Below are 26,837 nucleotides of genomic sequence, written 5' to 3' on the forward strand. Positions count from 1 at the left end.
CCGCGGCGGAGGCAGGGCATGGCGCTGCCGGGGGAGCGCGGCGCGGAGCCCCAGCCCGGCGCCTCCCGCCCCGCCGAGGATGAGGAGGACGGCGGCGGGGCCGGCGGGCAGCCGGAGGCGCTGTCGCTGGGGGAGATCCTCAGGCTCTACAACCAGCCCATCAACGAGGAGCAGGCGTGGGCCGTCTGCTACCAGTGCTGCGGATCCCTTCGGGCCCGCGCCCGTCGCGGAGAGACCCCCCTCGCCAGGCTGGGGGCGGCCGCCCACCTCCGCGTCTGGCGGGACGGCACCGTCACCCTGGAACAGGGCGAGCCCCACCGTCCGCCACCGCCCGCCGCAGGTAAGGCCGGGCCCCGCCGCCAGCGTCCGTCCGCCGTTCCCCCTCCTCAGCCCCCCGGGCACGGTCCGGCCCGGCAAGGGCAGCAGCCGGGTGCGGGCGGCCGCCCTTCTCCCTCAGCCTTTGTCCGCGGCGGCCGGGAGGAGCCGGTCTCCGTCCCGCTGGCGGGTTGCGGTGGGCGAGCGCCGGGCTCCTCAGCCGTGGTGTGGGGATGTGTGTGCGGGGGAGGTGGGGGGGGACACAGGTCGGTGCCCCTCTACCGCCTGGGCTCCCTGCGTGGAAAGGCAGAAGCCGTGGCCTGGGATGGAAGCGCCCGGCTGGGGGTGTCGGGTTGGGGGGGAGGGAGGTGAATGCGGGTTCAGCGTTTTATAATTGCGTCGTTTAATAACACTGTGTCATCCGCCCCCGCGCCCCCGGCTCCTTCGGCCCAGCCGCCCGCCCCGCAGCGCCTGCCGGGGAGCAGCTTGGCATCAGAAGGGCCCTGTCAGAAATAGATCCCTTTCAGGGGTGTGCTGGCATTAAGTAAACGATAAAGCCCTGTGCGCCCTCCAAGGGCTTAGCACCCACCATCTGTTTCTTTAAAATACCCAGGAAAACGTATTTTTTGCGTTGGAAATGCAAAGAAGGGCGCCTGTCTGTTTCTCAGAATCTCTAAGCTGCTGGTTGCGAATGTGGAAAGGAATATTTGTTTGTTGTTGTTGTTGTTGTTGCAAGTAAAGCTTGATTTCTGGAAAGAAACTAAGGCTGGGCAGCAGGAGGGATGTGGTCAGTTACCAGGCAGGTGATGGTGTTCCCTGGCATCAACCTGCTCCACGTTCAATGTCACTGAATTTTCCAGGAAGACAGAGGTTTCAGGACTTTGAAGTTACGTGAAGCAGAAGGTGATAGTAAATTCACAAAATGGGATTAATGGAGTCTTTAGCGTTTAGAACCTGGATATTATGTCTGGTGTTAGAATTGAATGAAACCTTTTAATACAGTGCCTGTCTGGAAAGTCTTTTGGCAGAGATTTGCAGTAATCCAGTTTGGAGCTAGTAGTACATGCTAATGTCAAAATAGACTCGGTGGAAGAAGGGACATAATTTTGTTCCACAATTGAAATGAGTCTAATGATGACTTCCAATTAAATGTGATCTGATGTGCTTTTTAAATAATTTTTAGAAATGGGTTATTGTAGCATTAATAAAATGCCAGACCAACACCTATAAGTTCCAGGGAAATACTTTCCTGACCAAGGCATCTGCATGTCACAAGAGCATTGAAGGTTCTGTATTGCATAGTGTGTGCTGCTTTTACTTACAGTGTTTCAAGATGATAGCAGACTTCTTCCTTTCTCTTTGCTACTGTGGGAAATATATTGATTTACCATGTATATCTTTCTTTTGTTGCTTTTTCCATGCTGTTTGGGGGCTTATTCTGTTTCCTCTTACAGTACATCCTCCATGGCCCGTAGGAAGGTGTTGGATATATCTGGGTGTAAAGTTCAGGCCCCTCACTGACATTCAGCATATTTAGTTGATGCTAAAGCTGCATGCCACATCTGCATTAATATTTTAAAATGTTTTAGTTAACATGTGCTAACCCGTGTATGTTGATACCGCATTTAAATCTTTGGATAGATGAGACCTTATTTTTTAACTTCTAGTCCTGACTATTTTTCTCGTACCTCTTTTATTTTTTTTAACATATGCGCTTATTTCTTGAAAATTTTAGAGTGTGTGTGTTTATTTATATGTAAATAAAGATAACCAGTCTGCTAAGACTTCCCAGGAAAGCATGAGGGGGGAGATAACCTGGGGAGAGTACCCCCTGTGGTCCGTGTAATAGAAAAGGGGAGGAGGGGAGTCTTCTGCCAGATGTCCTTTCCTAGACCATACTCAGTGATCCCATTTTTGCATCAGCCACAGGCTGGTAGGCCCCTGGGCTTGAAAGAAGGCAGTATTCCTTCTGGGATCCTCTCCCTGCCCCTGGTCTTCCTCTCCCTAGTTTTGAACAGACTTCTGCAATACAGGCCATTGCTCAGCATCCGAGTTTTTGCAGAGGATTTCATGTGTTTGTGGGGGTAGCTGTCAATGACATGAAACAAAGGTAGTCCTAGTCAGCTGGCTTTTATTTTTCTTTGGTTGTGGAACCTGTAGCAGGTTTTCACCAGAAATTGCCATACGTGTGATACAGTGAATGTTGGTAATTCACTGTACTGAATACTGAAGAGTTGACAGCAGACTCGCTTCTCTTTAGTGTCTTTTGAACTGTCCCAGTTCTTTTCCTTACTGCTCGCCGCAGTGTCCTTAGGTGATGATTAATGAGCTTTCTGAGCCAGTTTCAGCTTGAGCCTCTTGAACAGGTATTTATTCTTAGGCTTATGTATTCTGCTTAGTAGCAATGAGAGCTTAAGAAGAACCATTGCCCTGGCACAATGACTTGGGGAGCAGTATATCGTCGCATAGGCCCTGAAGCTGTCTGACCACGTTAATTTTACTCTTGAGATACAAATTAAAGTTTTCTTGAAAAGAAGTACTGATTATGTAGAAACCAATGGTACTTTTCCAAAGCCGTTTCTTGCGAAGCAGTTTTCTGGTTCACGCGCAATACTTGAAATTCCAAGTACAAATACCTAGAAGTTGAATAAAATGTCCTCGAGATAGGAAATAAAGATGAGGTTCACTGATACTAGGGTGGAAAAACAACCTTGGACTTGAATCCCTGTCCTTAACCAAGACCAGAGGCAGACAGTCACATCTGACCAGTTTTATCTATGTGGTCTACTAATATATGGTTATCTTGTTTAAAAAAAATATCAAAAAGGTTTTAGTTAAATAGAAATAAAAAGATTAAGAATGAACACGTCAGTTCATTTTCATGTAAGCATTGATATTACCTGAATCCCTGGCAGGAGGAGGATCAGGAAGGATTGTTTTCCTGCCTCTGTATTTCAGACAACTTGGATTTAAATGCCTGTGTCAGGAGGTTTGTTAGAGCAATGGGGGTTCTGCGGGTTAACGCTTCGAGCTGTAAAGCTATTCTGTTGTAGCAATACATGAAAAATATATAGCTGTAGGTTGGTACGTAGATTTGAATAATTCACAGGAACAAGTATTGGCTGTTAGTTTCTATTTTTGTAAACAAGAGAATCCTGTGTGGGCAGATAAAGGAGTCCCCGAAGAATGGTGTCTTTGGGCAGCGAACATTCGGGCTTTGTTCAGGGTTGCGAAGAAGGATGTGATCAGTCATGCCTGTCACCAGAGCCCGGGCTAACTCAGGAGCAAACGCAGCCGTGTCACGGAGTTTGCCTCGGAGACGCTCACGGAGCGATGTTTTCACGGCATGTTGCAAACCTCATCATTTTGCCGGAACTGAAGTGAGTAAGAAATAAACATGAATATGCAGAAAATGAAGAGCTCGCTGTGGTCATCTTAGTATGAATCATTGTAACTGTCTGACATCTAAATACCACAGAAATGTGGGTTGCTTCGAAATACCCACGATGAAATTGGAGATACGGTGTAGAATGTATTTTTCCTAATGGGTGTTTTAGCTGCCTCTTTGTTACTTGCAATTTCTATGAAATGAGCCAAGAGTGGCATCTATTAAAGTGCCAGATGCAATAAAAAAATAACTTCTGAGGGAGCGAAGACGTTTGGTGTAAACATGTGGTTTGACTCCTCCAAGCTCTCTCCTTGCAGAACAGCGCTCGTAAGCATTTTTATAAACTTGAAGCAATAATAAAATGATAGATACAGGAGTAGAAAACCCACACAAGAGCTGGCGATCGATCTCACGCCCAGTATTTAGCAGCAGCAGGATGCCACAGGTAGGACACAGGAGGATGTTTCCTTGGGGTTGTGTTGTTTCTGTGAGCTGGATAAGGGGCTCTCGGTTCTCAGTGCACCGACTGCGCCGCCTCCTTCCAACAGGACAGTTTTGGGGATGAGCAGGCTTGGAAAAACTGAACGCTTTCCTCGCGTGTTTTGTTAGTGCCAGATCGATCTCTGACTTAGCAAAGGCAGCTGCTGATTTGGGGCATTGCACGGAGCTCCTGGAGAGAAACAGCCTTGAGGATCTCGGAAAGGGGTAAGGGCAGGTACTTGGGAAACCAAATCTTGCTGATTTCCAGCTGTCAGCTGGCACGCTCCTTGGTCTTCCCTTTCCCTCTGCAGGTAGTGTCAGTGGCCCTTTTTTCCCCTTGTCCTCCAGCCCTAGAGGAGAAAGCACAGAGGGAAATTACTGCTGGTTTTGTCAGAAGCAAGTACTATGCAGATTTTGCTCCTGGAAATATGCCAGACGTTCAGCGGGAGGGCGTAATGCATGGAGGATTCTGGCTTTGAATCAAAAAGATGACAGAGAAGTTGACTGCGCGGTGGCTTTCATGGGACTCGGAGGGCTCAGGGTGAGACACGCTGGAGGGGAATAACTTATGTGGTCTTGGCAGTTTTAAAGACATTCATGCCCTTCTTACACCCTCGTGTGCCCAGGTATTGGGAGGTATCATGGAGAAATGTAGGACAAATAAATGCAAATTTAGCTTGTGTGCATCAAGACATTCTCACCTGTCAGCCTCTTGTAGAGCACCAAGGAAAAATATGCAGGATTTTTAGAGGAAAATGAATGCACTGACGTTTTACTGCTAATTTTGTTGACCCTTTTGAAAGATAGTAGATGGGAGCAACCTTGCTAGCTGCTTAAATTTCAAAACAGATGTTGCTATGAATGCTGCTAAAATAAGTAGTATCTCTAGAATTAAGACTTAATTATGGTCTGAATTCAGATTTTTGTTCAAGCGTATTCAGAAACATCCGTATTTAAAAATAGTAAGGCTTGATGTATTGAGCCTCACCTTTTCCTGCAGTTTTTAGATAGATATCTATGCATCTCTATATAGATACGTTAATGTTGGAAGTCAAGGTAGGGAGAAAATGGCACTAGACAGGAGAGAGGAGCACTTTATCTCTGCTTGCTTGCTCTGCTTACCAGCAGAAGAGAGAAAGCTTAGGCCTTATTCATGCCAGGCTTTCTGCCATCACTGTGATTCCCAGTACATAAGGGTGAAGTGGAAGGCTTCCAGTCGTGGCTTATTCTGATGCATCCTGTGCACCGGGTGTTGCTGGGGCTCTCTGTGACTGTAGGCGGATGGCGAGGGACCCTGTTGTAGGTAGCTCTTGTGGGGGAAGACAACATAACCAAAGAAAAAAAGATCCCAACGTAAGAAAAGAAGGTCTTTGGCTGAAAAAATAGCATATTCCCAATGCCTGCACAAAAGAAGTGGAATGAAGTTGCCAACAGTGAGAGGTGACCTTGGTTACTGACATTTGTATGCAGAAATGTTGAAAATGGTAAGTAGGCGGTGAAGGCATAAGGACTAATTTGATGTTGTCTGAAATCTGCATTTTTCTCCTAAGGAAAACTTAAGAGCAAAGATCTTCAAGGAATTGTGCGCTTATGATGTTCATAATGACTTAAAGATAACACATTTGTAAATTAATGGAGGTTTTCTGGACTAGTGCAGTAAAAACGTTGCTGTGGAAAGGCAGGTGGATTTGTCGTTGTCAGTGTTAACAGTGATTGAAGGGCAGAGTGAAAAATGAGACATCTGCCATGATGTTGCAGAGAATTAACATGATGTCTTTAAGGGGGACACTGGGTAAAGAACAAATAGGCTTTTTTTTTTTTTTTAAAAAAAAAGTAATAAGTAATGGAGTCCAACTTCAGGGGCTGGCTGGAGGTGACAGCTTGCCCCACAGTACCCAGTGAGAGATGATGGGTAGGACTGTGGTAGCACGAGAAGGGCTTTGAAAATGAAGGCAGTAGCTGTGTATGATGTGACGGAGAGAGCACACCTGTACAGGACGATGCAGAGAGCAAGGTGTGATGAGGGCACCAGGCAGTGAAAATGACCCATGTGACAGTAGCATCGGGAATGAGTCTGACCCGAGTGGGACTGCATTTCCCAGGTGGTGGAGTAGGTGTGTTGCAGGTGACAAGAGGGTTTAAGGTGCCTAACGTCCTGGATGGGTCTGTGTTGGCAATGAATGTAGCTTTATAAAAGTGGGGAAGCTTTTTCACAATGTCTATTGAAAGAAGACCGGAGAGTGCTCACTTATTGTTTCTGAATTAATTTATGACATTGCAGCATTGGATCCAGTAAGGAGACAAAACAAATATTGCTCCGTTCCTGATAAAACCTTAAGCTAGCTTGCATGACACATGCAACTATGAGTCTGTTATTGAATTTTATTGTTGTACACTTTAAGAGGAACAAAAGATGAGTCAGTTTGTACAGTGTAAATACAAGACATAGTTTGTACAGTGTAAATGCAAAGACATTGCTGAGGTAGAGAGGAATTAAGAGAACTACTTTGTCTTCTGCTTGAGAGAGTTTATTAACAGATGGCAAAAGTTCTTAAGAAATCCAGTAGTGCTGTGTTGTCAATCTAAAAAGGCTTGAAAACCGGATCCATGAAACATGATGGCAGAAAACTACTGGTGACTTCAGTGGAATCAGAATTCTGCCACAAGCACACATACTTGTTGAATGAGCAAGGAAGTGGGTAGTTCCAGGAAAAATTAGAATATGATTAGAGTAACAGAACTTTGGAAAAAAAAATTGAAATGTGAACTCATGAATATGCACTCAAACTTTTTTGGAAGGGTTAATATCTGGACAGGCCAGAGGAAAGTGAGTGTAGTATCTTTACTTAGGTATCTGCAGACGAGACTGGCAGCAGCACTTGGAAATGCATATATATCAGAGTATTTATCTTATAATAACAAAAATCGATGTGATCCCTAGGTAAACTTACAGGTTTGCTATAGAAGGTGAACAGTGGAACATGGAAAGAATGTGGAAAGAGTTACATGGTGACCACAGCCAATTTCCTTGTGCAGAGCAGAAGTGGGACAAGACAATGAGTTACCATTTAATTATGTCTTAGAAGGTAGCACTAAGGTAGTATGGATCTGTTAATTTGGAATGAAAGAATATTATTTAAAAGTATTTTTTATCGCAAAATTTAACTGGATGTTAACACCTAAGACCTCTTTGTCATTCATTTTGCTTTGTGCAATGTGCAGAAGATTGCTCATGACCATACAAAATGAGGACTGACTTCAGTGAATTGTTGAATGGAGAAAGATGAAGGCATGAAAAAAGATTGATACAGGAAAGAAAAATCCTGGTTGTCTTTGGTCTAGCAACTTCTCTGAGAATTTTCCTTGTATTTTCTTACAGATTTTCTCTTTCCTTTTTCCTCTCCCAAGTTGAAAAATGCAGCATAGCATTTCCAAGTCATCAGCTATAGGCTGATACAGAAATCATGAGCCGGATCCAAAAAGTCACAAGCTGTAAAAACTCATCCCGTTTCACGTTGCCTTCTGATTACACAGTTTAAAGGAAGGATACGTTGATTCTCAAAGCTTAAGCATCTTACTTAAAAACATAAGCCCCTGTGCTTGCTCCTCTGAGGGGTCTCCGATTGCCTCTCCTAATCCAGTCTGCTTCCTTCCACTTCCTCATGTTCTTGCTCTTCTTGACTTTCTTCCCTGCAGCCTCGTGTCTCTTACTCCTAAGCTATACTTTACCTATATTTCTCGCTGTTATTTTTGCTTTTTTGTGTTTCTTTTTATCATGCAAGATTTCTCTCTCCTCCTCTGTTTACCTTGTAATATCCATCCTCTGCCAGAAGCCAGGCTCACTTTTGCTACATCAATATTTTCCTCTCCATTTAATTATGAATCCTGTTCTTTGCATATTCATCTCTTTTCCTTACGTTGTTTGGTTGCCTTTGCTTTCTTCATTCTCTCCCTTTCCTTTTATTGGTACTAATCTTGACTCTTGCATTGACAATCTTATCTGACTTGGTAACTAACACTCCAGTTCATGTGATCAGATGATTAGATGAGAGTCTGAACTTGTTTCTTTTTTTTTTTGCTTTAAGGAATCCCTCTTTCTCTTAAAGGCAGAGAAAAGCCTATTACTGCAGTTACAGTGCCTCTTGAAGACATAAAAGCTAGAAAGCAAACGCATATTCAACTAATCGTTAATTGGGAGGCCTGACTAAAGACTACTAAATTTCTGCATCTTGAGTTAGTGACTCCTATATTTTCCTTTGTTCCCTTTCCTTCAGTTAGCTCATGCTTTCCTTCTTCTGCCACCTCTCCTGCTGTCCTCCAGTATGTAGGTAGGCAACTGGAGTTCTGCTGTTATGGAATTAGCAGCTTGATTTCACCCAAAACATGCAGAAATGGGCTGTGGCATTTAAGCAGAATATTAATCTTTAACACAAAGTGAGGTTCAGGTTTGTTGCTATCACACACATCAGCTGCGCCGTTGCCTGAAAATCAGTGCTAATAATTTCAATTCTATAAGAAGCTGTCTTGAAGCAAATGCTTTTGGATCTGCAGAGGAATCTGAGATACCAGAGGAAGGCCAGGAAGATGCTCTCAGGCTCTAAGCTGCAGGGCTCTTGGAGCAGCTGGTTGTAGCTGAAGCAGCGCCGTGTGATTGTGGTGTCGCGTCACTAACATCAACTCCATAGCTTAATTTTTCTTTGGATAGCAAAGTACAAAGTGTTTTTGCACATCCTGCATGCTTTCTTACAAATATCCTGTGTCAGTCCATTTTAACATAATGAATTATCTGTTTTCTTTTAAAATTCAGTCTTAAGTATGTGTTTTTTACTATTGGCAGCAGTACATGATATGGTCGCTGTTTGTTTTTAAATCTATGAAGACCCTCTCTAACTGTGACCTGTTAATCCTTGGAACACAGGGAAAATGTGCTTCAGTGAAGCATGGGCTATAGAAAAATTGAGTATAATCTTTTTTTAGCAGCTGAGAGATTTTGTGAAAATAATTGCTTTTCCCAGTTTAAGTAGCAGCCTGAAGATCCTGCCTTGAGTCAGTGTGCCCTAACGCTTGATGGAAGTTTGGCATGACTCCTCTTCTTGAGAGTTTGAAATGAGAATAATTTTCAAATAAAAATTTTGAGGAATGAAAGATGAATGTGAAGATTTGGATTTTTTTCCTTTTTTTTGGTGGCAAATATGTCTCTTTGAAGACTCTTACAGACACATAGGAAAACTTCGAGGGCTAGAGCACCTCTCCAGGCTGAGAGAGTTGGGGTTGTTCAGCCTGGAGAAAAGAAGGCGCCGGTGAGACCTTATAATGGCCTTCCAGTACCTGAAGGGGGCCTACAGGAGAGATGGGGAGGGACTCTTTGTCAGGGAGTGTAGTGATAGGATGAGGGGAAACGGTTTGAAGGAGGGGAGATTTAGATGAGAGATCAGGAAGAAATTCTTTACTGTGAGGGTGGTGAGACACTGGAACAGGTTGCCCAGAGCAGCTGTGGATGCCCCATCCCTGGAGGTGTTCAAGGCCAGGCTGGATGGGCCTTTGAGCAACCTGCTCTAGTGGGAGGTGTCCCTGCCCATGGCAGGGGGGCTGGAACTGATGATCTTTAAGGTCCCTTCCAACCCAAACCATTCTATGATTCTATGAAGTTCCAATTTCGGTCTCTTTCCTTCTTGCAAAAACTGTTCATTTTGGCATTTCAGCAATCTGTGAGTGAAAAATCATGTAATTTTCCAAACAGTAGCTTGTTTATAAATTGAAGTTAACTTGATGGTTAAAGTTATGCTATTTGCTAGTAATGAATGCATTAGTCACTATTTGAAAGCTGTCATGGAAAAATACCGATGCCTTTTTTTGGCAGCAAGAGTAGCATTTTCAGCTGCACAGATTAGTAGCTGGTTGAATGGTTGTGAAGTCTGGATCTATGTTAAGAAGCAGCAGCTTAATAATTTTGTAAGTCTTCGCGTATTTACCAGATAAGCACTTAATACTGCTTGCAGACAGAGGGGATTCAGTGACTTCTTACAGGGAATACAGCCTAAGTGTGACCCCCCAGGCTACATTTAAGTGTTTCTGCTTTTTTAGTCATATCAGCTGAAGAGAGAAGAAATTTCTACTCCCAGCCAGTATAAATAAAGCCAGAATAAATAAATTGGCTTGCATGGGTCGTATAAAAGCAAATTCATTTCAGTCTTGGTTCGTGCAAGTAACCGCATGTTTCTTGGGTCGATGCTGTTAATGCTGGTCTCTTCAGAAATGTGGGAAATTCCCAAAGGAGTATGCCCATAAGTCACTGTAGACAGCTCAGGAAAATCAGTTAAGTATGTAGCTGGACTCAAGATACAGAGGGATATGGAATGGCATGGTTAATAGAATAATGCGGAATATAATACTAAAATGTTATAGTAGCTTGCAGCTGTCTAGAATTCAGCTATTTGTTACTGGAATCATAGAATGGTTTATGTGGGAAAGGACCTTAAAGATCATGGAGTTCCAACCCCTCTGCCACGGGCAGGGACACCTCCCACTGGACCAGGTTGCTCAAAGCCCCATCCAGCCTGGCCTTGAACACTTCCAGGGATGGGGCATCCACAGCTTCTCTGGGCAACCTGTTCCAGTGCCTCACCACCCTCACTGTAAACACTGGAACACTATTTCCCCTTTCCTCCCCAGCACATGGAATCATGACAATACTATTGTTTTTTAAAGCCCTGGTATAACAGTTGCCCCTGTCTTGTGTGGTTTGCCCACTTCATAAATAATGGGAATAAATAATCCAGTTTAAGATGTTTCCTAGATATTTTCATAACAAAAATGAATTATGATTTGCTCTGAGAGCAGTAATAAACTCCATATACAAAATGAGGACGGTTTCCAAAGTTTGAGTGCTTTTCCTTGAAGAACAACTTTCATGGTAATTTATCAAAGAAGATCTGTCAAAGGGGCTGTGAGATAAACTTCTTGCTATTTCTTTCAGAAATATGATTTTTGCCTTACTTGTTTTGGTCTGGGCTGATCTACTTGTTTTGTGTTCCACGTCTTGGTTAGGACTTCTATTGGAAGGGTCTTTGTAGGATCTCAGCATTGCTGTGTGGTGTGGCAATGAGTGCTTTGTGTCTCTGCTACTGAGAGGACCTAGTAGATAGTTTGACTCTGTTCTGTTAGACCATAGGAGATGCAAGTCAAGATATTTTAAATTACCATGGATTGCAAATATTGGTGGCCTTCTGTATGCCATTGCATTGTTATAGGTTTAAATTACTACTTTTCATGAAGTAGCAATTAAAAAAACCCATACTTTTCCCCAAAAAGGCAGTACAGTTTATTTCCCCATCTTGACCACATTTCTGTGAATTAATCTTGTATCATCTTTTGCAATGGAGGTACATAGTTTTGGTCATCTGTCATTTGAGTATCCCCTAGTACTCATAAATCTGCTAATAATTGTAGGACTATGTAAAAAAAAGTTCTCAGTAAGTTTCTCCCATTTATAATTTGTAACAATCACATGAATGTTACCATTTTACACACACAAAAAAATTCTGCTCTGTGGGTCTTGAAGCGAATCGATCAGAATCACCAGTATCGTGGTGCCTGATACAAAAGCTGCCTTTGAAGTCACTCTTCTGTTCTTCATTTTGAAGTCGGAGCCCGGTGCGAAGCCTTCCGCTTGTGTTGGCAACAGTTCACAGTGAGGGCAAACAGCTTCCACTCCGTTCGGTGAATGTTCCCCGTTCATGCAAGATGTGTTTGACCTTTAATTTCAAAGGGAAGGTGACGGGTTCAATAAAAAAAATTCATCTTGCTCTTTGCGGGTGGCTCTTCCCTAGTGCCGACGGTTTGGCACACCGTTCAGACTTCACGTATGAAGTCAGCCTGATCACTCCTCTGAGCAAACACGATGCTAACCAGTTGGTTGAGCTTCCTTGGGCTTGCCGGGCAATCTGATAAAACAGCCTTTCCAGTTAGGGCTACAAATTGCAGGCTCATCCTAGCCATTGCAGTGAATCCCTCGGCCAGACGGGGTGGTGTCCGGCAGCCGTCGCCTGTAGCGTGTGCTCGGAGTGTACGCACAGCACAGCTGTGCCAACACCCACCCTTGGAGTTTGTGTGTATGTGGGGACTCACAATTGCATTTCCCAGAGTGAGAGCCACCCGGCCCAAAGGTGCAAATTTTGAACTAGCAGTGTGGGTGCAATGCAGCCAAAAAGAGTAAAATTCAATAGCTGCGTGTCTTGAAGTGAAAGTTTTCGGGAGCTCCCCTTTGCAATGGATGCATTTCTGTGGAATACTTCACTTCACTGAATGTCGTTTTTCCAACAGAAAATCATCCTGTCAGAATTACTTCACCCTGCTTTGATATGAATTAATATGAAATTATAAACCTGCTGCTTTTACCAAAGTGATACCTTCCTAATATGCTGAGAAATTTCAGTCTTATTTTTTGTAAGCTGTCAACCCACTTACACTTTTATACCAAACTGTTTTGTCTTTGAGAAAATTGATATTTCAATTTGATGAAACAATTCAGAAACCTGATTTCTCTGTACTATATAAATCCAAAGTGATGTTTCTGAACTCAGAGGAAATGCAAAAATTGACAAGAGGGACTTACAAAAGTATTACAGTACTGTTTCAACTTTAATTTGCTTGAACTTCATGTTGTTGTTGAACTCTTTGATATCCCAGAAGTATCAGATGAAACAGTGGCTTTATCCTGGTTTCTGAATTAATGTTATTTTTTCTCTTGAAATAATTATTTGCTGCTGCTTAATTTAAGCCAACATGTTTTCATGTTCCTTCCATGGCCAAGCGTCAGTCATACAATTTAAATAATGAAGGCAGGCATTAAAGACCCAACTTTTTAAATGGGAGTATTATGAAGGATCCAAATAAAGAGGGCAGGGCCACCGCCTTCTTGTTAATTCTGTGATGCTTATATAATAGAAATATTACTGAAGTGTGTGATTAAAGTACAGCAAAGAATATTTGACAATTACTAAAAATAAAAAGTTTCTCAAGTTTTTAGTGTTTCATTTGTCCGTTGTCTTTTACTTAATCCGAAATTTATTTTTTTTTTTTAAATTACAGATAAATCGGGCCGTTTACACTGCACAGAAATGGAGGTAAGAGAAGTATTTTGTATTCTCTGCTAGAGCTGATTTACCTCAGCTTTTTGTCATTGACTTATAGTGTAAATGTGGTACATTTATAGCATGGAGTTAGTTGTACCATGGGATGTGCATTGTGTTTATGACTTTTGTTAACAGCTGCATAAATGTGTCTTAACGTGGGATATTTAGTCTCACATTCAGGAAGAGAGAAGAGAAAGGTTGGAGATACGTTATGCAGCCAATGTAATCTCACTTGATATTAATTTCTTTAAAATACATATTTTTAGCAGAATATTTGACTTTAGGTAATTTCTGTTCGATAAATTATCTAAATTCTTTAGAAAGGACTAGTAGGTCGTGGAATAAATTCATTGTGTTTATGGAATGGCTTGGTGATTTTTGGCAATCCAATAATTTGGGTGGAAGCAGAGAAGACAAGTCATCTCAGGGTTGCTTGTCCATCAAAAGACATCTTGATTTCAGATACTTTAAATATTTCCTTTAATTTATCACTGTGGCAATTTTTTTGGGCCCAAGAAATATTGTTGTATGTCTTGCTGGGGTAGCAAGAGAAAATTGCCCATCATTTGATTCGGTATCTTTGATACTAAGCTGTGACTAGGGTTGTAAGAATGTGTTCAAACTATCATTTTGCCAGATTCATAGATTTAATCCAGGTCTGAAAGGAAAACTAAGTAGAATGTCTTGTTGAACAAGATGTGGACTCATAGTATAATTTTTATTATTCTACAGAGTAAATAATACAGTCTACTCCTTAAATAAACTTTTCCACCAATAAATATAATTTCTGTGTCCTTTGCAGGGCAGTCTTTTCTCACTGCCTTTGAACTTTCTTTGAAATGTAAAACAGAGTTTTTACTTCAACTGTTCCATCAGCTCCTCAGGCTGAGCCTGGAGATGGGGCAAGTGCGTGCATCTTAATTGGCGGGTTGTCTGTTTTCTTATCAATAATAGATACGAAGGTGACAAACGGCTGTTACTGAATGGTTTATACGTATACACTGTTCATGAAAACGGCTGATTTAAAGGCAAAATGAAAGGCCAGCTAATTCAACTACAAATGGTAAAACGCTAAGGCCATCTAGATTTTTTGCAAGTATTAATAACAGTAAAAAAAAGGAAATGTTCTTTCTGCAGGATTCAGTGTGAGGAATAATTCTTAACTGATGTAAGCCCAGAAATTGGAAGTAGGCACTTTTTGTTTCTTTGTGTGTTCAGTTTAAGCAAATACATCCTGGTTTTGTTTCAGCATTTGTAAGACCTCAGTTCATAAATCTAGTACCTTGTTTATAAACAATCTAGTGTGTCATTTGCTTTGCATATTAGTGTTTACAATTTTACTTTGCATTTTTTAACAGAAGGTAATGGAAGGCCCTAACACTAAAAATACAGATAATAATAATCCCTTGATAAAATATTTTTAACAAAACACAAAATACTTCATTTTGGGTAACTAAAAGTGCTTTTGTTTCAAATGATAATGTCTCGTGAGAGTCAGTTGGATATGTTACACTTCATCTTCCATGGGAAAAGAGTTTTTTAATTTTGATCTTTTAAAAATATTTTTGTTGATAGTTGGAAAGAAAGCTGATTAGACTTCCCCATGAGACAGAGGCTTCATTTTAAATTGTCTCTAATAAGCAGTACTGTGACCATCAGCATATTCACTCTTCTGTTTGTCATTTTGAGGGAGGCTGTGAAGGAGTCAGTGGCTTTTTCCTCCTCCAAAATTCCTTTGGGGCTGCAGCTTTAGACTGGGAGTTGATGATGTTTGTGTTTTTCACAACTAGGAATTCAGCAGAGCTAGCCTATTTCACTCTTTTGATTCCCGTGGAAGAGCGTGGCCTGATTGAATGTATTAGAATATGTGGGAAACTTCTTAAAAACGTAACTAATAACAGTAACATTTTTGCAGAACATGTAAACTGTCCTGAATTGATACACCGTTTATTTCAAGCTGCCACTACGAGTGGTGTGTGTAAGTTCAGAATGCAGATGCCATAGGCATAGTGGGAAGATGGGTATAAGGAATAAGGTGACCTCATTTAATCTGTATCTGCCTTTGACTCTGTTACGTACATAATGACAGTGTTCCTTAGTCGTCTCAACTGAGGTGGTGGAGATTATATAAAATATGCCAGCCTCATTTGTAAACATTTAGTACTCATATAGAAAGTATTCTGTGAATGCTGAGTGATTCATATGTAGGAGGGTTAAATTAGCATCTATTTGAAGAGACCCACCTAACTGAGCACAGGCCTGTTGTGTATGATTAATGTAGTTAACCAATATGTATGCTAATGCAAAGATATACGCGACCTCTCATGTAATGTTTAAGTCAGAAACGAATTGAATAGTGTGTCCCAAACAACGGTGAATGAATTGTTCAACACCATTCAGCTCATGTCAAATCACAAAAGGAATCAATTGTAGAAATGTTTTAGGGAGACTGTGTGCTCTGGATGCAAATTCTATTCATGAACTATCAGTTATATGTATCTCTAATTACTGGAAATCTTAACGTGCAGTGAAAATTATAGTACGTGTCTATAGAGCTAAAAGTGGTGGATTTATTTTCCCTTTTCACTGGGAAATTGAAATATTGGCTATATTTCAGACAATAATTTAAGGAAATAAATAAATAGGTTATAAGGATACTGTGTTTGTCTTGGTACAAATAAGAATATACTTGTTAGTTCATTGTAGTGACGCAAAGAAAATCAACCACCTGTCTCATGCTGGTGAAAATGAGAGCATGTATTTAATAGCACAGAATGTTAGTGTTTCAAAAGAGGTGTCATAATTTTGCATTAAAATAACACCACACCTATATTAAAGGGTGTTACCTACTCAAAATCAAGCAGTATAAAATGGGTGTATTTAGCATATACTAATATCTAGGACTCATTTTTTATCCCTGTTGAGTGTAAACAAGAGTAACATTCTGATTAAGGAATAATTGCTCCAGCGAACAATCAGCACGCACAGTGATAATCACATAGCTCTACTTCCTGAGCATTAACCTTATAGTGACAAAGGAGAGAAAATACCACTGCAAGGACGACAGGCAAAAACAGTTTTGAGAATAATTTCTCCTAGTAAAATATGGCTGAGTTTGTCTCCCATCAAAATAAGTTTTGATTATGCTTTGAAAAAAGAAAATTCTGTGCGAATGTTTGGTTACAAATCTGGCATTTCCATGAAAATTTTTGATTTCTTCTGCTGTTAAGAGAATTAGGAGGGACTCAGGATTGCCTTTGAGAAATTAAAGCAGAATCATGCATCTTTTCTTCTGAGGATTAAGTCGTGCTTGAGCATTATGTGTCAGTTCTGATAAGTGAAGCACTTACCCCTTGCTGACGGAATTATCTCAGAGAAGCTGCACGTCCCAACCTTTGAGGGACCTGTTATTTTAGATACCTGAAAGCCCATTATGCCTGGTCATTGATGTGGTGATTCTGTGGCAGTAAGTCTGACCTCCTGATTTTCCTGAATTACTTCATAGTCACAAAGAAACAGCTTAACAGACACTTGATTAAACAGTAAACACAAACAAAAAAGTAGAAATTAGGTTTTGATCTTTTGTGTTTTCTAATGAGCTGCTTTTTCAAGGGGAGCTTTGTTTTTTGTAATTTGTATAAGCTTTTACGGCACATCAGGAGGAGGTTGATCTTGGAGGAAAATGGATTTCTGTTGTTTACTTGCTATCGGTTTGGCACATCGCCCTTTTCATTCAGCAGTTTCATTAGGAATACACAGTGAATATTGGACTGGAGAACTAATAATGTATTTGACTAAGCTGATTTAGTGATAGTGAAATCCTGCCATCTGTCCAGAGCCTCTAAGAGAAATCAACTGTTCGTTGTGAAGGCTTTGTAATTTTGCAGTGTAGTATGGTGTGCCTTTAATAACCTACATGCTCTAAAGTAACACAGGATTTATGACAAAATCTTCATTCCAGTGATGCCACAGGTAAACCTTTCAACCAGCTGGGGAAGAGTCCAGAGGCAGACTTCAGCCTTGGTCTTCTGACTGTTTTAGATAATGGTTGGTGGAAAAGTAGGTCTTGCAGTAACTTTGATCCCTCTGGGGAATGTTTTGGCTATGAAAAGCCCAAAGAACAGAGCATGGAGCATTGTTAGTTGGTGTTGGTGGTTTTTTGATAGTGTTTTGTGGTGTTTTTTTTTTAAAATCTCAAAGCGCAAACATGTTCCCTGTGGTAACTACAGAATTACGCAGCTTTTTCATGAGATTAAATGTGAAGGTTTGCAAATACAGATTATATGACTCTGAAAGGGATCGCAGGTCTCTTGAATACCTCCATTTAGAAGTCCAACATCCACAATGTAAAAAGCATGCAGAAGATTTACAGGTGTTGAGAATAAAGTACATAAAATGTAGATCAAATGACAGATGAAAAGCACATACAGGCTCTGAACCTTGGAAGATTTCCTGTTGTTTGCAGCCATTCTTTCCCAGCACCACTGCAGCCCACGTGGCATTTACACTTGCAGTGATGGGGTTGGAGTACCAAATAGGTTCAGTGGGATGGTTTGATTTTTGGGAAGCCAAGGGAAATCAGACTTCAGTATGTAATTTTTTTAGGAGAGCAAGGAGCACTCTGGTGATCTGGTTAAGTATCTGAATATAATATTGCATTCGTTTTGTACTGCATTTTTCCTTCCAGATGTTCTATTTTTGATATGGTACTTATCTCACTGCAGGACATGAGTAACTTCCTCTGACTGAAGTGGGTGTTAGTGGAGTTTTGTCGAGAACAAACACCAATTTGTTTTGTTTTTTAAAATGTTGTGATCCTACTATATTATTAAATCAATTTAAGAAAGAAAATTATTCAAATAGACCTTTTTGTGCATGTGTTCCTAGTTGAGCTCTAATTTTTCTTATTGCTAGGTTTAGTAGCTCTCTGACTCTAATATCTAAGCAGCACTTATTTCAGCTATAACATGCATTACTGGATTAGGCTAATTTTGACATAGCTAAGATAACCTAATTGCTTGTTTATCAGTTTTGAATTTGGTAAGCAGTCAAAGAAAATGGGAACTCAAGGGAGCTAACACTTATTTTCACTCTAGCAGTTCAGTTACCAGTACCAGTTTCCCAGCTTAAAATTTAAAAGCAAATATTGTTTTAAATTTAACTATTAAGAAAATGAGGCAAGGTCTGAAAGATGAAACGAATAATATCAGTAAGTTTATTTTCAAAATGTGAAGAGATTTAAAGTGAGAGAAATAGTTACTTATTAACGAGGTGAATTCAGAGTATTCCCACCTGCTTTGTTTGACGACACCTGTGCTCTTCTTTTCAGTGATAACTTATATTGACATTGAGTCATTCTAACATTCCTGCTTTGAATGTGCTTAGAAATATTGATCTGGTTCATCTAAGCAATTCCTGTATGAAGTAGATCCCATTTTAACATATAAATTCTTGGTAGCGAGTTTATACTTTACATGTGTAGAAGCCCCAGCAATTTATAGTTGTGAAAATAACATAATGAAAGGCTTTTTTTAATGCAGCTTTAGCTAATCTAATGCAGATGAACATGTGGAATTTTTATACAAATAGTGTGGTTGATCTTTGTTTAGCCTTTCATTTCTCTTACCTCTCTGCTGGGAGCAAGAAGAGCTGCTGCGCTCTGGTTGTAAATGTGCAGAAGCTTCAGTTACTGCAAGAGAAAGGAGGAGGGATGTGGTGTCCTCTCACAGGATTGCCAAAGGTTACTCGGGGAACATACTAAGGGTATAATTGGAATTTTAGTCAGATACACATTTTCAGTAGGTTAGTAACAGGGCAAGTCATGGTGGCGAGTTCAGAAATTCCCAGTAACCCTGTCTTTGAGCATTCAGAGATCATAAGGCTTATTCTAGCATACAGTGAGATTAGCAGGAAACAAACTGTTGAAAAAAATACAGGGTTTTTTAGGTTAGTTTCTAAGCTTTGGTTAGTACATACTCAAATACTTTTTTTTTTTTTCTTCCTTTGCAGTTCTATGACTAAATATTTTCCTTCACATGAATGCTAACATGTAGCTTTTTATCTAAATCACTTGACCTGAGAAGTTGAGATGTTAAACAAAGCAAGATTTGCAGTCAAGTCATGAGAGTGTGCAGCCACTGCCTGCTTTCTTTGGCACAGAGGACACTGAGTCGGCCTTGGAGGTCACTGAGGCAAAAAAGGAGTTTTTGTTAGTTTTGTACTTTCTTTTGTTTAACTTCACACAGTGCAACTCATTTGAGCTTGTGTTCCAAAGTGAACTTTTTAGCAACTGGTAAATTTCTGTGCTCCTCGTGACCTACCAGTGTGAACATTTTCATCTTAAGCTGTTTAATTTTGTCTGCCAGTTGCGTGTTTGTAATGTCAATCATGGGAAAACAGAGCAAGCTCCAAGATCTCTCCTTGACAGTGTGAAGGAAAGATTCTAAAAGATGTTCAGTGCTGAACTCTTCGATTACCATTTAGTGTTGCTGTGTGCTGTAGTGTGTGAAGTAAAATACTTTTATTTACCAAGAGGAAACACAGAGGGTAAATTAAATGTACAGATAAAACAAAGGGGTGACTGGATTCTAAATGTGTATTTCATCATGTCTCTTTCTTCTATTAACCAGTAGTAATTATGAAGCACCTGTAATGCTTTTAGTACTTCACCCTCAGCAAGAAATGAAGGTTAAATAATTAACTAGGACAAGGCAAGCTGTTCACACTTAGTAGATTAACTCCTGCTTCGTTTAAGAAGGTAGGAGTATTCTGTTAAACTGACAGTTTTTCTCTTCCGCTTATCCGTCCCTAAGCCTGAAACAACCTTGTCCAAGTCTGCTGTCACTATTTCCCATCTGTATTGTACCTTTTCTTCCAAGCCTCCCTCTCCTGTTTTCTTTCAAAATCTTTTATAGCTCATTCATTAACTTCCTTTATTTTTGTTTTTCCCTAACCAAAAAGTTAATCATCTGCTTTTGTGGGTGTGTGTTACGGCCTCTGCCCAATATTTGATGACTCTGAACGTTGCAGAGATGACTCTCTCTTCCAAGTGTGTTCTTTCACAGCTCCCTGCACCTCTGCTTGTTTCTTCTGTTGGTCCTAGTGGGTGTTGTACTGCTACCCAAATTTATTATTTCTCTGCTATGTATTTCTCATTGTGTCTTTATCTTCCTCTGTTATCTGGACTTGTGATATTAGCGTTATCTTTGACTCACACTCTTTCCTTCCCTCCAGATGCTTGCCAAATCCTTAATTACCGTCTGCTAAAAGCACCCTTCTCTTCTCCGTTGCCAAAAATGATAATTCAGGCTTTGTGCTTTTTTGTTGGGTTGTCTTGGCTAATGCAAACTGCCTGCCACCTACTTCTCTCCTGGCAATGACGTGAAATATTTCTTCAAAGTTTTTTGAAAGGTTCTCCTCTGGCTGCATTGTGGTTTTGGGGTTGCTCTATGTTGCTTTGCTTTTCACCTCTGGCCTGGGCGTTTAGACTATCGTCTTCCTATTATTGTAGGTCTGGAGCATCCACTCACTGTAAAGTAAACAAGTTGCTCCATCTGGTCTGCTGGTTTAGGAAGATGTGCCATTCCTTGAGCTGTGCGTTCTGTTTGCTTTGGAGAAAAGCTCTTACAAATGTTTCAGAGAAGATAAATGAGAAAAATGTGTGTGTATTCTTATAAACTATGTATTTCTAACTTCACATTCTAAGATCACATTTGTTTTCTGAGCTTGTTGCTTGTGCTTGAGTATTTGAGTATTTCATGTTTGTTCTCGGGGTGGAAGCTCCGTGTAATTCCTTACGTCTTGCACAAATGATCCATTTAGTTGGGCATGGGGAAAATAAATACAGTTGAAACTGCTTGAAAACAGTGAAGTAATTGTGGTCTCTGGTCCTTGGCCACCTTTTTGCCTTGTAATTTTCCAAAGGGCTGCTTTCATTTATAACTCTTTGTGGTTTTTGCTATTGCAGTTTGCTTTAAACCTACAACTAGTAAGGCATGCAGAAATAGTTCTTTTTCCTTTTCTTTTTTCTTTTTTTTATCTGTCTATACACTAACAGAAAGAATGTTCTTAATGAACTTTGTTGGCCAGGATGTATTCTTAACAATCCAGCATTGCTTTTTCCTAATACTTTTAGCTTTCATTGTCCAGCTTAATGTACTTGAGGAGTTCTGCTATGATTTTATGTAATAAACTTTTAATTGTAATACATTTTTCTTCAAAATTTTGCCTTTGGTTTTGTCAGTTCATAGGTTTTTATCCAGATCTGGTAGACTGAGCTAGTGCTGAGCCTGGCTTTCTTTGTGTGGAGTCTGGTGCTTTTATCACACAGTGTAAAAGACATTTGAACAGCAACAACGCTGCATGCTCATGGAGAGTCAGCTGCATGTTTATCCCTGTAATATTTAAAGCATTGACACTGGGAAAATGTATTTGAATACAATTTGTTTTTCATGTTTCAGACTCATTACTGCATGTTAAATAAAAAATTAATCTGAAAAATATAGGTAAGAATTGTTAAATGAGAGAAAGGAAGAAAAACATGCCATTGTGATGGAGAGAGATTTACCACTTATTTGGAGGGATTATAGCAAAGTTATTTTTCAAAGTACTTCATTTTCTTGCAGAAGGAGAATATTTGTTTAAAAGTTAAGGTCTTTTTAATCCCTGGACTCTCAGCTTTCTGGAGTATAGTCTGCTTGCAACTCTCAGATCCTCCAGTTGATTTCTGTGTCTTATTATGGTAGTTATATATGCAAATATAGTAGCAGACTTTACAGCTTAACACCCAGACCAGCAGCAAATGAGGTGTGTGATGAACCTCAGGTTCTATGAATTACCTCAGTGACTTAATTCTGTGGACACAAAGTAGGCAAGATGAATGTTTGGTGGGAGAAAATAAATGCTGTTCTCATTTTAGAGGATGAAAAATTAAGTTTGAAGACATCAGGCAAATTGCCCAGTGTGACATTTGGGCTACATAACAGAGCCAGCATAAAATCTGGAATATTTAAGCCTTAATCACAAAACTGAAAATCTTTCTTCAGATTTCAAATACTACCCAAAATAACGAACTTGTTACTTTACTGCTAAGAAAATACTAATTCTCTTGAGAGACATTCCATCAAGATAGTAGGAATTTACTTTCAGGCTAGGTTATCCCTTTTTTTTGTCTGTGTAGATTTCTTAAATATTTTACAATTTTATAGAAGTAGTAACCCATTGTCTTTCAAAATAAATCTGTTATCTTTCAGGGTTATACATGTAAATGTTGCCATGCTAGTACAAAAGCAGACTTTACTTTCTATTGTTCACTTGCTGGCAGGAGATAGACTGAGCTTTGTTCCAACACAGAAGACAAATTTACCCCCAAATTTCCTGTATATATTTCAGAGAGAGAAAGCATTTCAAAACTGATGGAGAATGTCTGGGAAAAATCAAAATGAACAGTTTCATAGAAGAAAAAAGCAAAGTTGGGAGGATTTGAAGTAGGAGTCATATCTAGGTATGAGAAAATTGAACCTCTTCTAGTAATAAAGGAAAGAAGCATCAAAAACTAATACAGAATAAGGAAATGTTTCATTATTGCAGCATTTGGAAAGGCAGTGAAACAAATGAGGTGTATTGTCATTAAAATGTGGTTGAAACAGTGTTTAGCTTCACAGTGTGGTAATACCCTAGTAATAAGTAGTAGGACGGAGAACTTGAAGCAAAAAAAAAAAAAATCTGTTAGAAGTGAGCACGCTAGTGATCCTAAAAATAGAATTTCATTTCACGAAATCTGCTTCAGAGGACTAGTGTCATTTTTCAGCAGATGTTTTATGAACGAAGATACAATCATTAAAACCACCCTGAATCTCACAGTGGATTTACAGTGCAACACAGCATCTTGGTATTCTAGCATTTCAAATGTCATATTGAAACACAAAGTGTCAAATTAGTGAGATTTCAAGCACTTTCCTGACAGTAGCTCATCCTTTTGTTTTTGAAAAAGACGGTGTGTATATGTATGAAGATCTTGGTTCTTCAATTTTATGTCTGTGTGAATATCTAGTTAGATGGATTTTATCAGCAGGCACTGCAGCAGATACACATACACACTGTCTTGCATTGCCTATTTTGGCATGGAAATTTGAATGTTATGGATTAACGGACCATTGTATTTGTATTTTTGTTGGGTATAACTAGAAGATGCTGTTCACCAAAGGTGGCTGAAGTTGTGACACTGGGGATTTTTGTTTGATGTAGTCTATTTAAGATCTTTATAAAGTGACTGTGAAAGCAAGTTTTCAAAAAGCTTTCCAAGTAGAAGACAGAAAAATGTTGATTGCTCTGCTTTTTCCGTGTTTAATGGCTGCCGGAACAAAGAACGTCAGCTGCTTCAGGCATTACGGTAGTTGCAAGCTCTGTGGCTGTGACGCAGTGAAACTGAGAATTGTTAGGCTTCAAAATAAAAAGCCCTTCTAACATCAGCTGCACAGAAAACACAGAACAGAATATTGTTTTCCTCAAAAGTTATGTTTTTATAGTCCCAATCCCACATCCAGAGCAACTCCATTTGTAATTACATTTACACTGATAGAGAAATTCGGATAAGGAATGATAGTTTGTCTTTAGTGATAGTCCCTTTTCATTGAAGACGTGGGTTATTGTGCACCACGGACACAGGCGACCAGAGATTGCTGCAGTGCTCATCCAAGCTGCTCTGTCATAGCTCCATGTGATGTGCAGAAGATCTAGTTAAGAGCATGTCCATCCCTCTGAATCATCCAGCACAACAGGAACTGTGTGTTATGGATGTGTTCTTTTCTGAGTTTACTTGTTATGATTCATTCTGTTGGAATGTTCTTGACTGACTTCTACTACTCTTTTACATCTCTTTCTCCTTTAAAGTAATTATTTTCTAATTACTTTGCCTGTCACCTCTTAGTGCCAGACTTTTTTAGCTCTTCAGTGAATGAGGATGTCAGTCTGCTTTTTTTTCTGTTTTCCTTTAAATTGTTAGTAGACAGCAGTCTGACTCCTGAGAACAGCCTCCTTAAAGCATCCTCCTCATCATCCACCCACACTCCGAGTATCTCTGCTGCTCTGGAGAGATCCAGTAACTGAGCATAGAGTTGTCAGTGCTCTCAAGTCGTACAAAGAGGGAGCAAAGCCCACACCTACAGAATCCCTCCTTGTAAGGGTCATGAGTGGCTTTTTAGACCATGTTGGCCCCTTTGGTGTTCCAGGCTAATTCTTCTGTTGCCCCTGGCTCGACCCACTTCTGCCATGACCCTAAAAGCTGCAGATTGCATCTCTAAATTGGTCCTCAGCATCCTAGTGCAGGATTTTACCCTGCAGATCTCATGAGGGTGTCCCAAGCAAAAAAGTCTGAACAAAAGAAACAGATATGGATACAGCAAAAGGGTTGTTTTCAACCACAAGTTCTGTGGAATTCTGACTGCCCTAAGCCTAGCAGCTGCTGCCTTTGCACTCTCTGATACTCTACAGCTACAGAGAGTCAGTATCCTGAATGGACAGTTGACTCTTACAGGTGCCCTGTTCCTCCTACTACTTTCTGTCTATCGTATCTTCTTGGCATCTGACCTCCATGACTCCTGCTGTGTGACACTGTGTCCTCTTGACCCTGAGGTGGAGAAATAACTCATGCTGCTGCAGTCCATTTTAGAGATGCAATTGCTACGTAAAGTCTCTGATTTCCTCAGCTTCTTGCATTATGGTGACTGACTTAAGGATGTCTTCCAGCATTTCTAGGGTCAAGAAAAAGAAGCGTTGTCCTCTTGCAGCCTGCAGAGAACGTTGTTGGGTCATAAGATGCTAAACAACCTGATTCCTGTATCATGGGACGCTGAACGACACAATATCCTATTGAATTTGTACCTTTGGCAACGTATTTACTAGTGTGTCTTTTTATGAAGTTGGTCTTCCTGTTAACCACACTGTTATTTATGAGGAGACATTGAAGATTCTCTGCCAACTACTCCTATGCAGACAATCTACTTGTGTTTTCCTTCTGGATGCACAAAGTTTACCAGTTTTATTACTTGCTCTGAATGTGAAAAATTGTCTTTTAACATTCGCAGGTTGAAGCCCTCCATATTATCTCTCAGATTTTTGTCTCCACTGTGGAGTAACTGGGGGGGGTTGGCCATCCCTACTCAGATCCTTTTGGCATGGCTAATGTGTTGTGCCAAGACTGATTTATATTAGCGATGGCCACGTTGATTTCCATTTCTTTCCTCAGAGCTGCACTAGAGTTAGGGCTGGGAGGGTTTCCAGCACTGACTTGTTCAGCATGGCCACCGGGAGCTCTGTAACTTCATTAAGCTTCATGGCATTGCTGGAAACTCTGACAACAATGCTCCTTGCCAAGGACTGTGCTGGACTCTTGGATCCTTGCATGTATAAAGGCCTCTGTAATCTGCGCTTTAATGACTGTAAATTTGTAGGACAGGGCCTGAAATTGGCCAGTTACAACGTTATTGAATCGTAGAATAATATAGTTATATAGTCCCTTTGAAGGGACCTCAGGTCCGTCTGGGATGGACTAGATGACCAGCTTGCTGAAGACTGCGAACTTCGACTTAAATGAGGGTGATAAGGACCTTGTCCAGTCAAGTTTTGGTTGCATCCAAGGTTGGACATCCCAAGCCTTCTCTGGGAAATGTAGTCCCCTGTTTGAGCACCCTCATTGTGCAGAACACATAAGCAGATGGTCACCCAAACAGAGAAAAATAAATTCTTAGCAGTAGCTGTAGTTACTTGAAAATGTAATCCACAGGTATGGGTACATTCTTTCTCAAGAAGGTAAAGTCTTCTCTTTAATCTACTAGTACTTGTTTTGAATTGCAGGTTGAGAAATACTGAGGGCATGGAGGTTAGTGCTCAGAGCAGAGCATTGATGTGGCAGCACAACATGAAAGACTAAGGCATGAGCTCCTTCTCAGAGGACTGGTAAAGCCAGGAACAGACTTTCCAAACTCTAATGTCCTTCTGTACTGAAACTTTGGGCTACAGATCTCGAGGAACTCGGGTCACTTGTGACAAACCTTTTGTTCTTGGTTTCTGTGCGTAACTTCTATTTGTATGTTTGGAAAATGGTTGAAATGGTTTTCATTCCAGTGATTTCACATCAGTCTTCAATGAATGGCCTTATTTAAACTTTGCAAATCATTCTAAGGTTTTTGTTTCTTTGGTTTTTGGATACAAAGCTTGTGTTTTATCATGCATAGGAAATAAAAACACATACGCGTGTTTGTATGTAGTTATATTTATTTCTGTCATGGTGAAATAGCAGACAAAAAGAAGGCATAGTGGCTACGTTGGTGTTTCCTGTTAGCAGCAGAATTGTATTGTTTGGTTCACACACATGTAAAACACCACCAGGAATTAGTGTGTGTTGCACAAGGAGAAAATAAAGTGAGACTTGGCAGCTTTTTGTTAAGCTATGGTAAGTAGATACATGCTCATTCTGAATATGTAAATATCTGGGGAAAAACAGTTTCCCTTTAAGTGAAATT

The 26,837-nt window shown here is 40.4% G+C and overlaps 1 protein-coding gene across 4 annotated transcripts in view; it reads left to right on the plus strand.

Moving 5' to 3' along the window:
- The first annotated feature begins 6 nt into the window (after positions 1-6).
- Positions 7-26,837, plus strand: part of SPIRE1 (spire-type actin nucleation factor 1) — a 129,690-nt gene continuing 102,859 nt past the window's right edge. For all 4 annotated transcript variants that reach the window (XM_014938561.1, XM_014938564.1, XM_014938562.1 and 1 more), the window contains exons 1-2: positions 7-340; positions 13,274-13,308. In XM_014938561.1, the coding sequence (XP_014794047.1) occupies positions 19-340; positions 13,274-13,308 (357 nt within the window). In that variant the 5' untranslated portion in view covers positions 7-18. The remainder of the gene's footprint in view (positions 341-13,273; positions 13,309-26,837) is intronic.

Source organism: Calidris pugnax, unplaced genomic scaffold (genome assembly GCF_001431845.1).
Source record: "Calidris pugnax isolate Ruff unplaced genomic scaffold, ASM143184v1 scaffold13, whole genome shotgun sequence".
In the NCBI taxonomy this organism is placed as follows: Eukaryota; Metazoa; Chordata; class Aves; order Charadriiformes; family Scolopacidae; genus Calidris; species Calidris pugnax.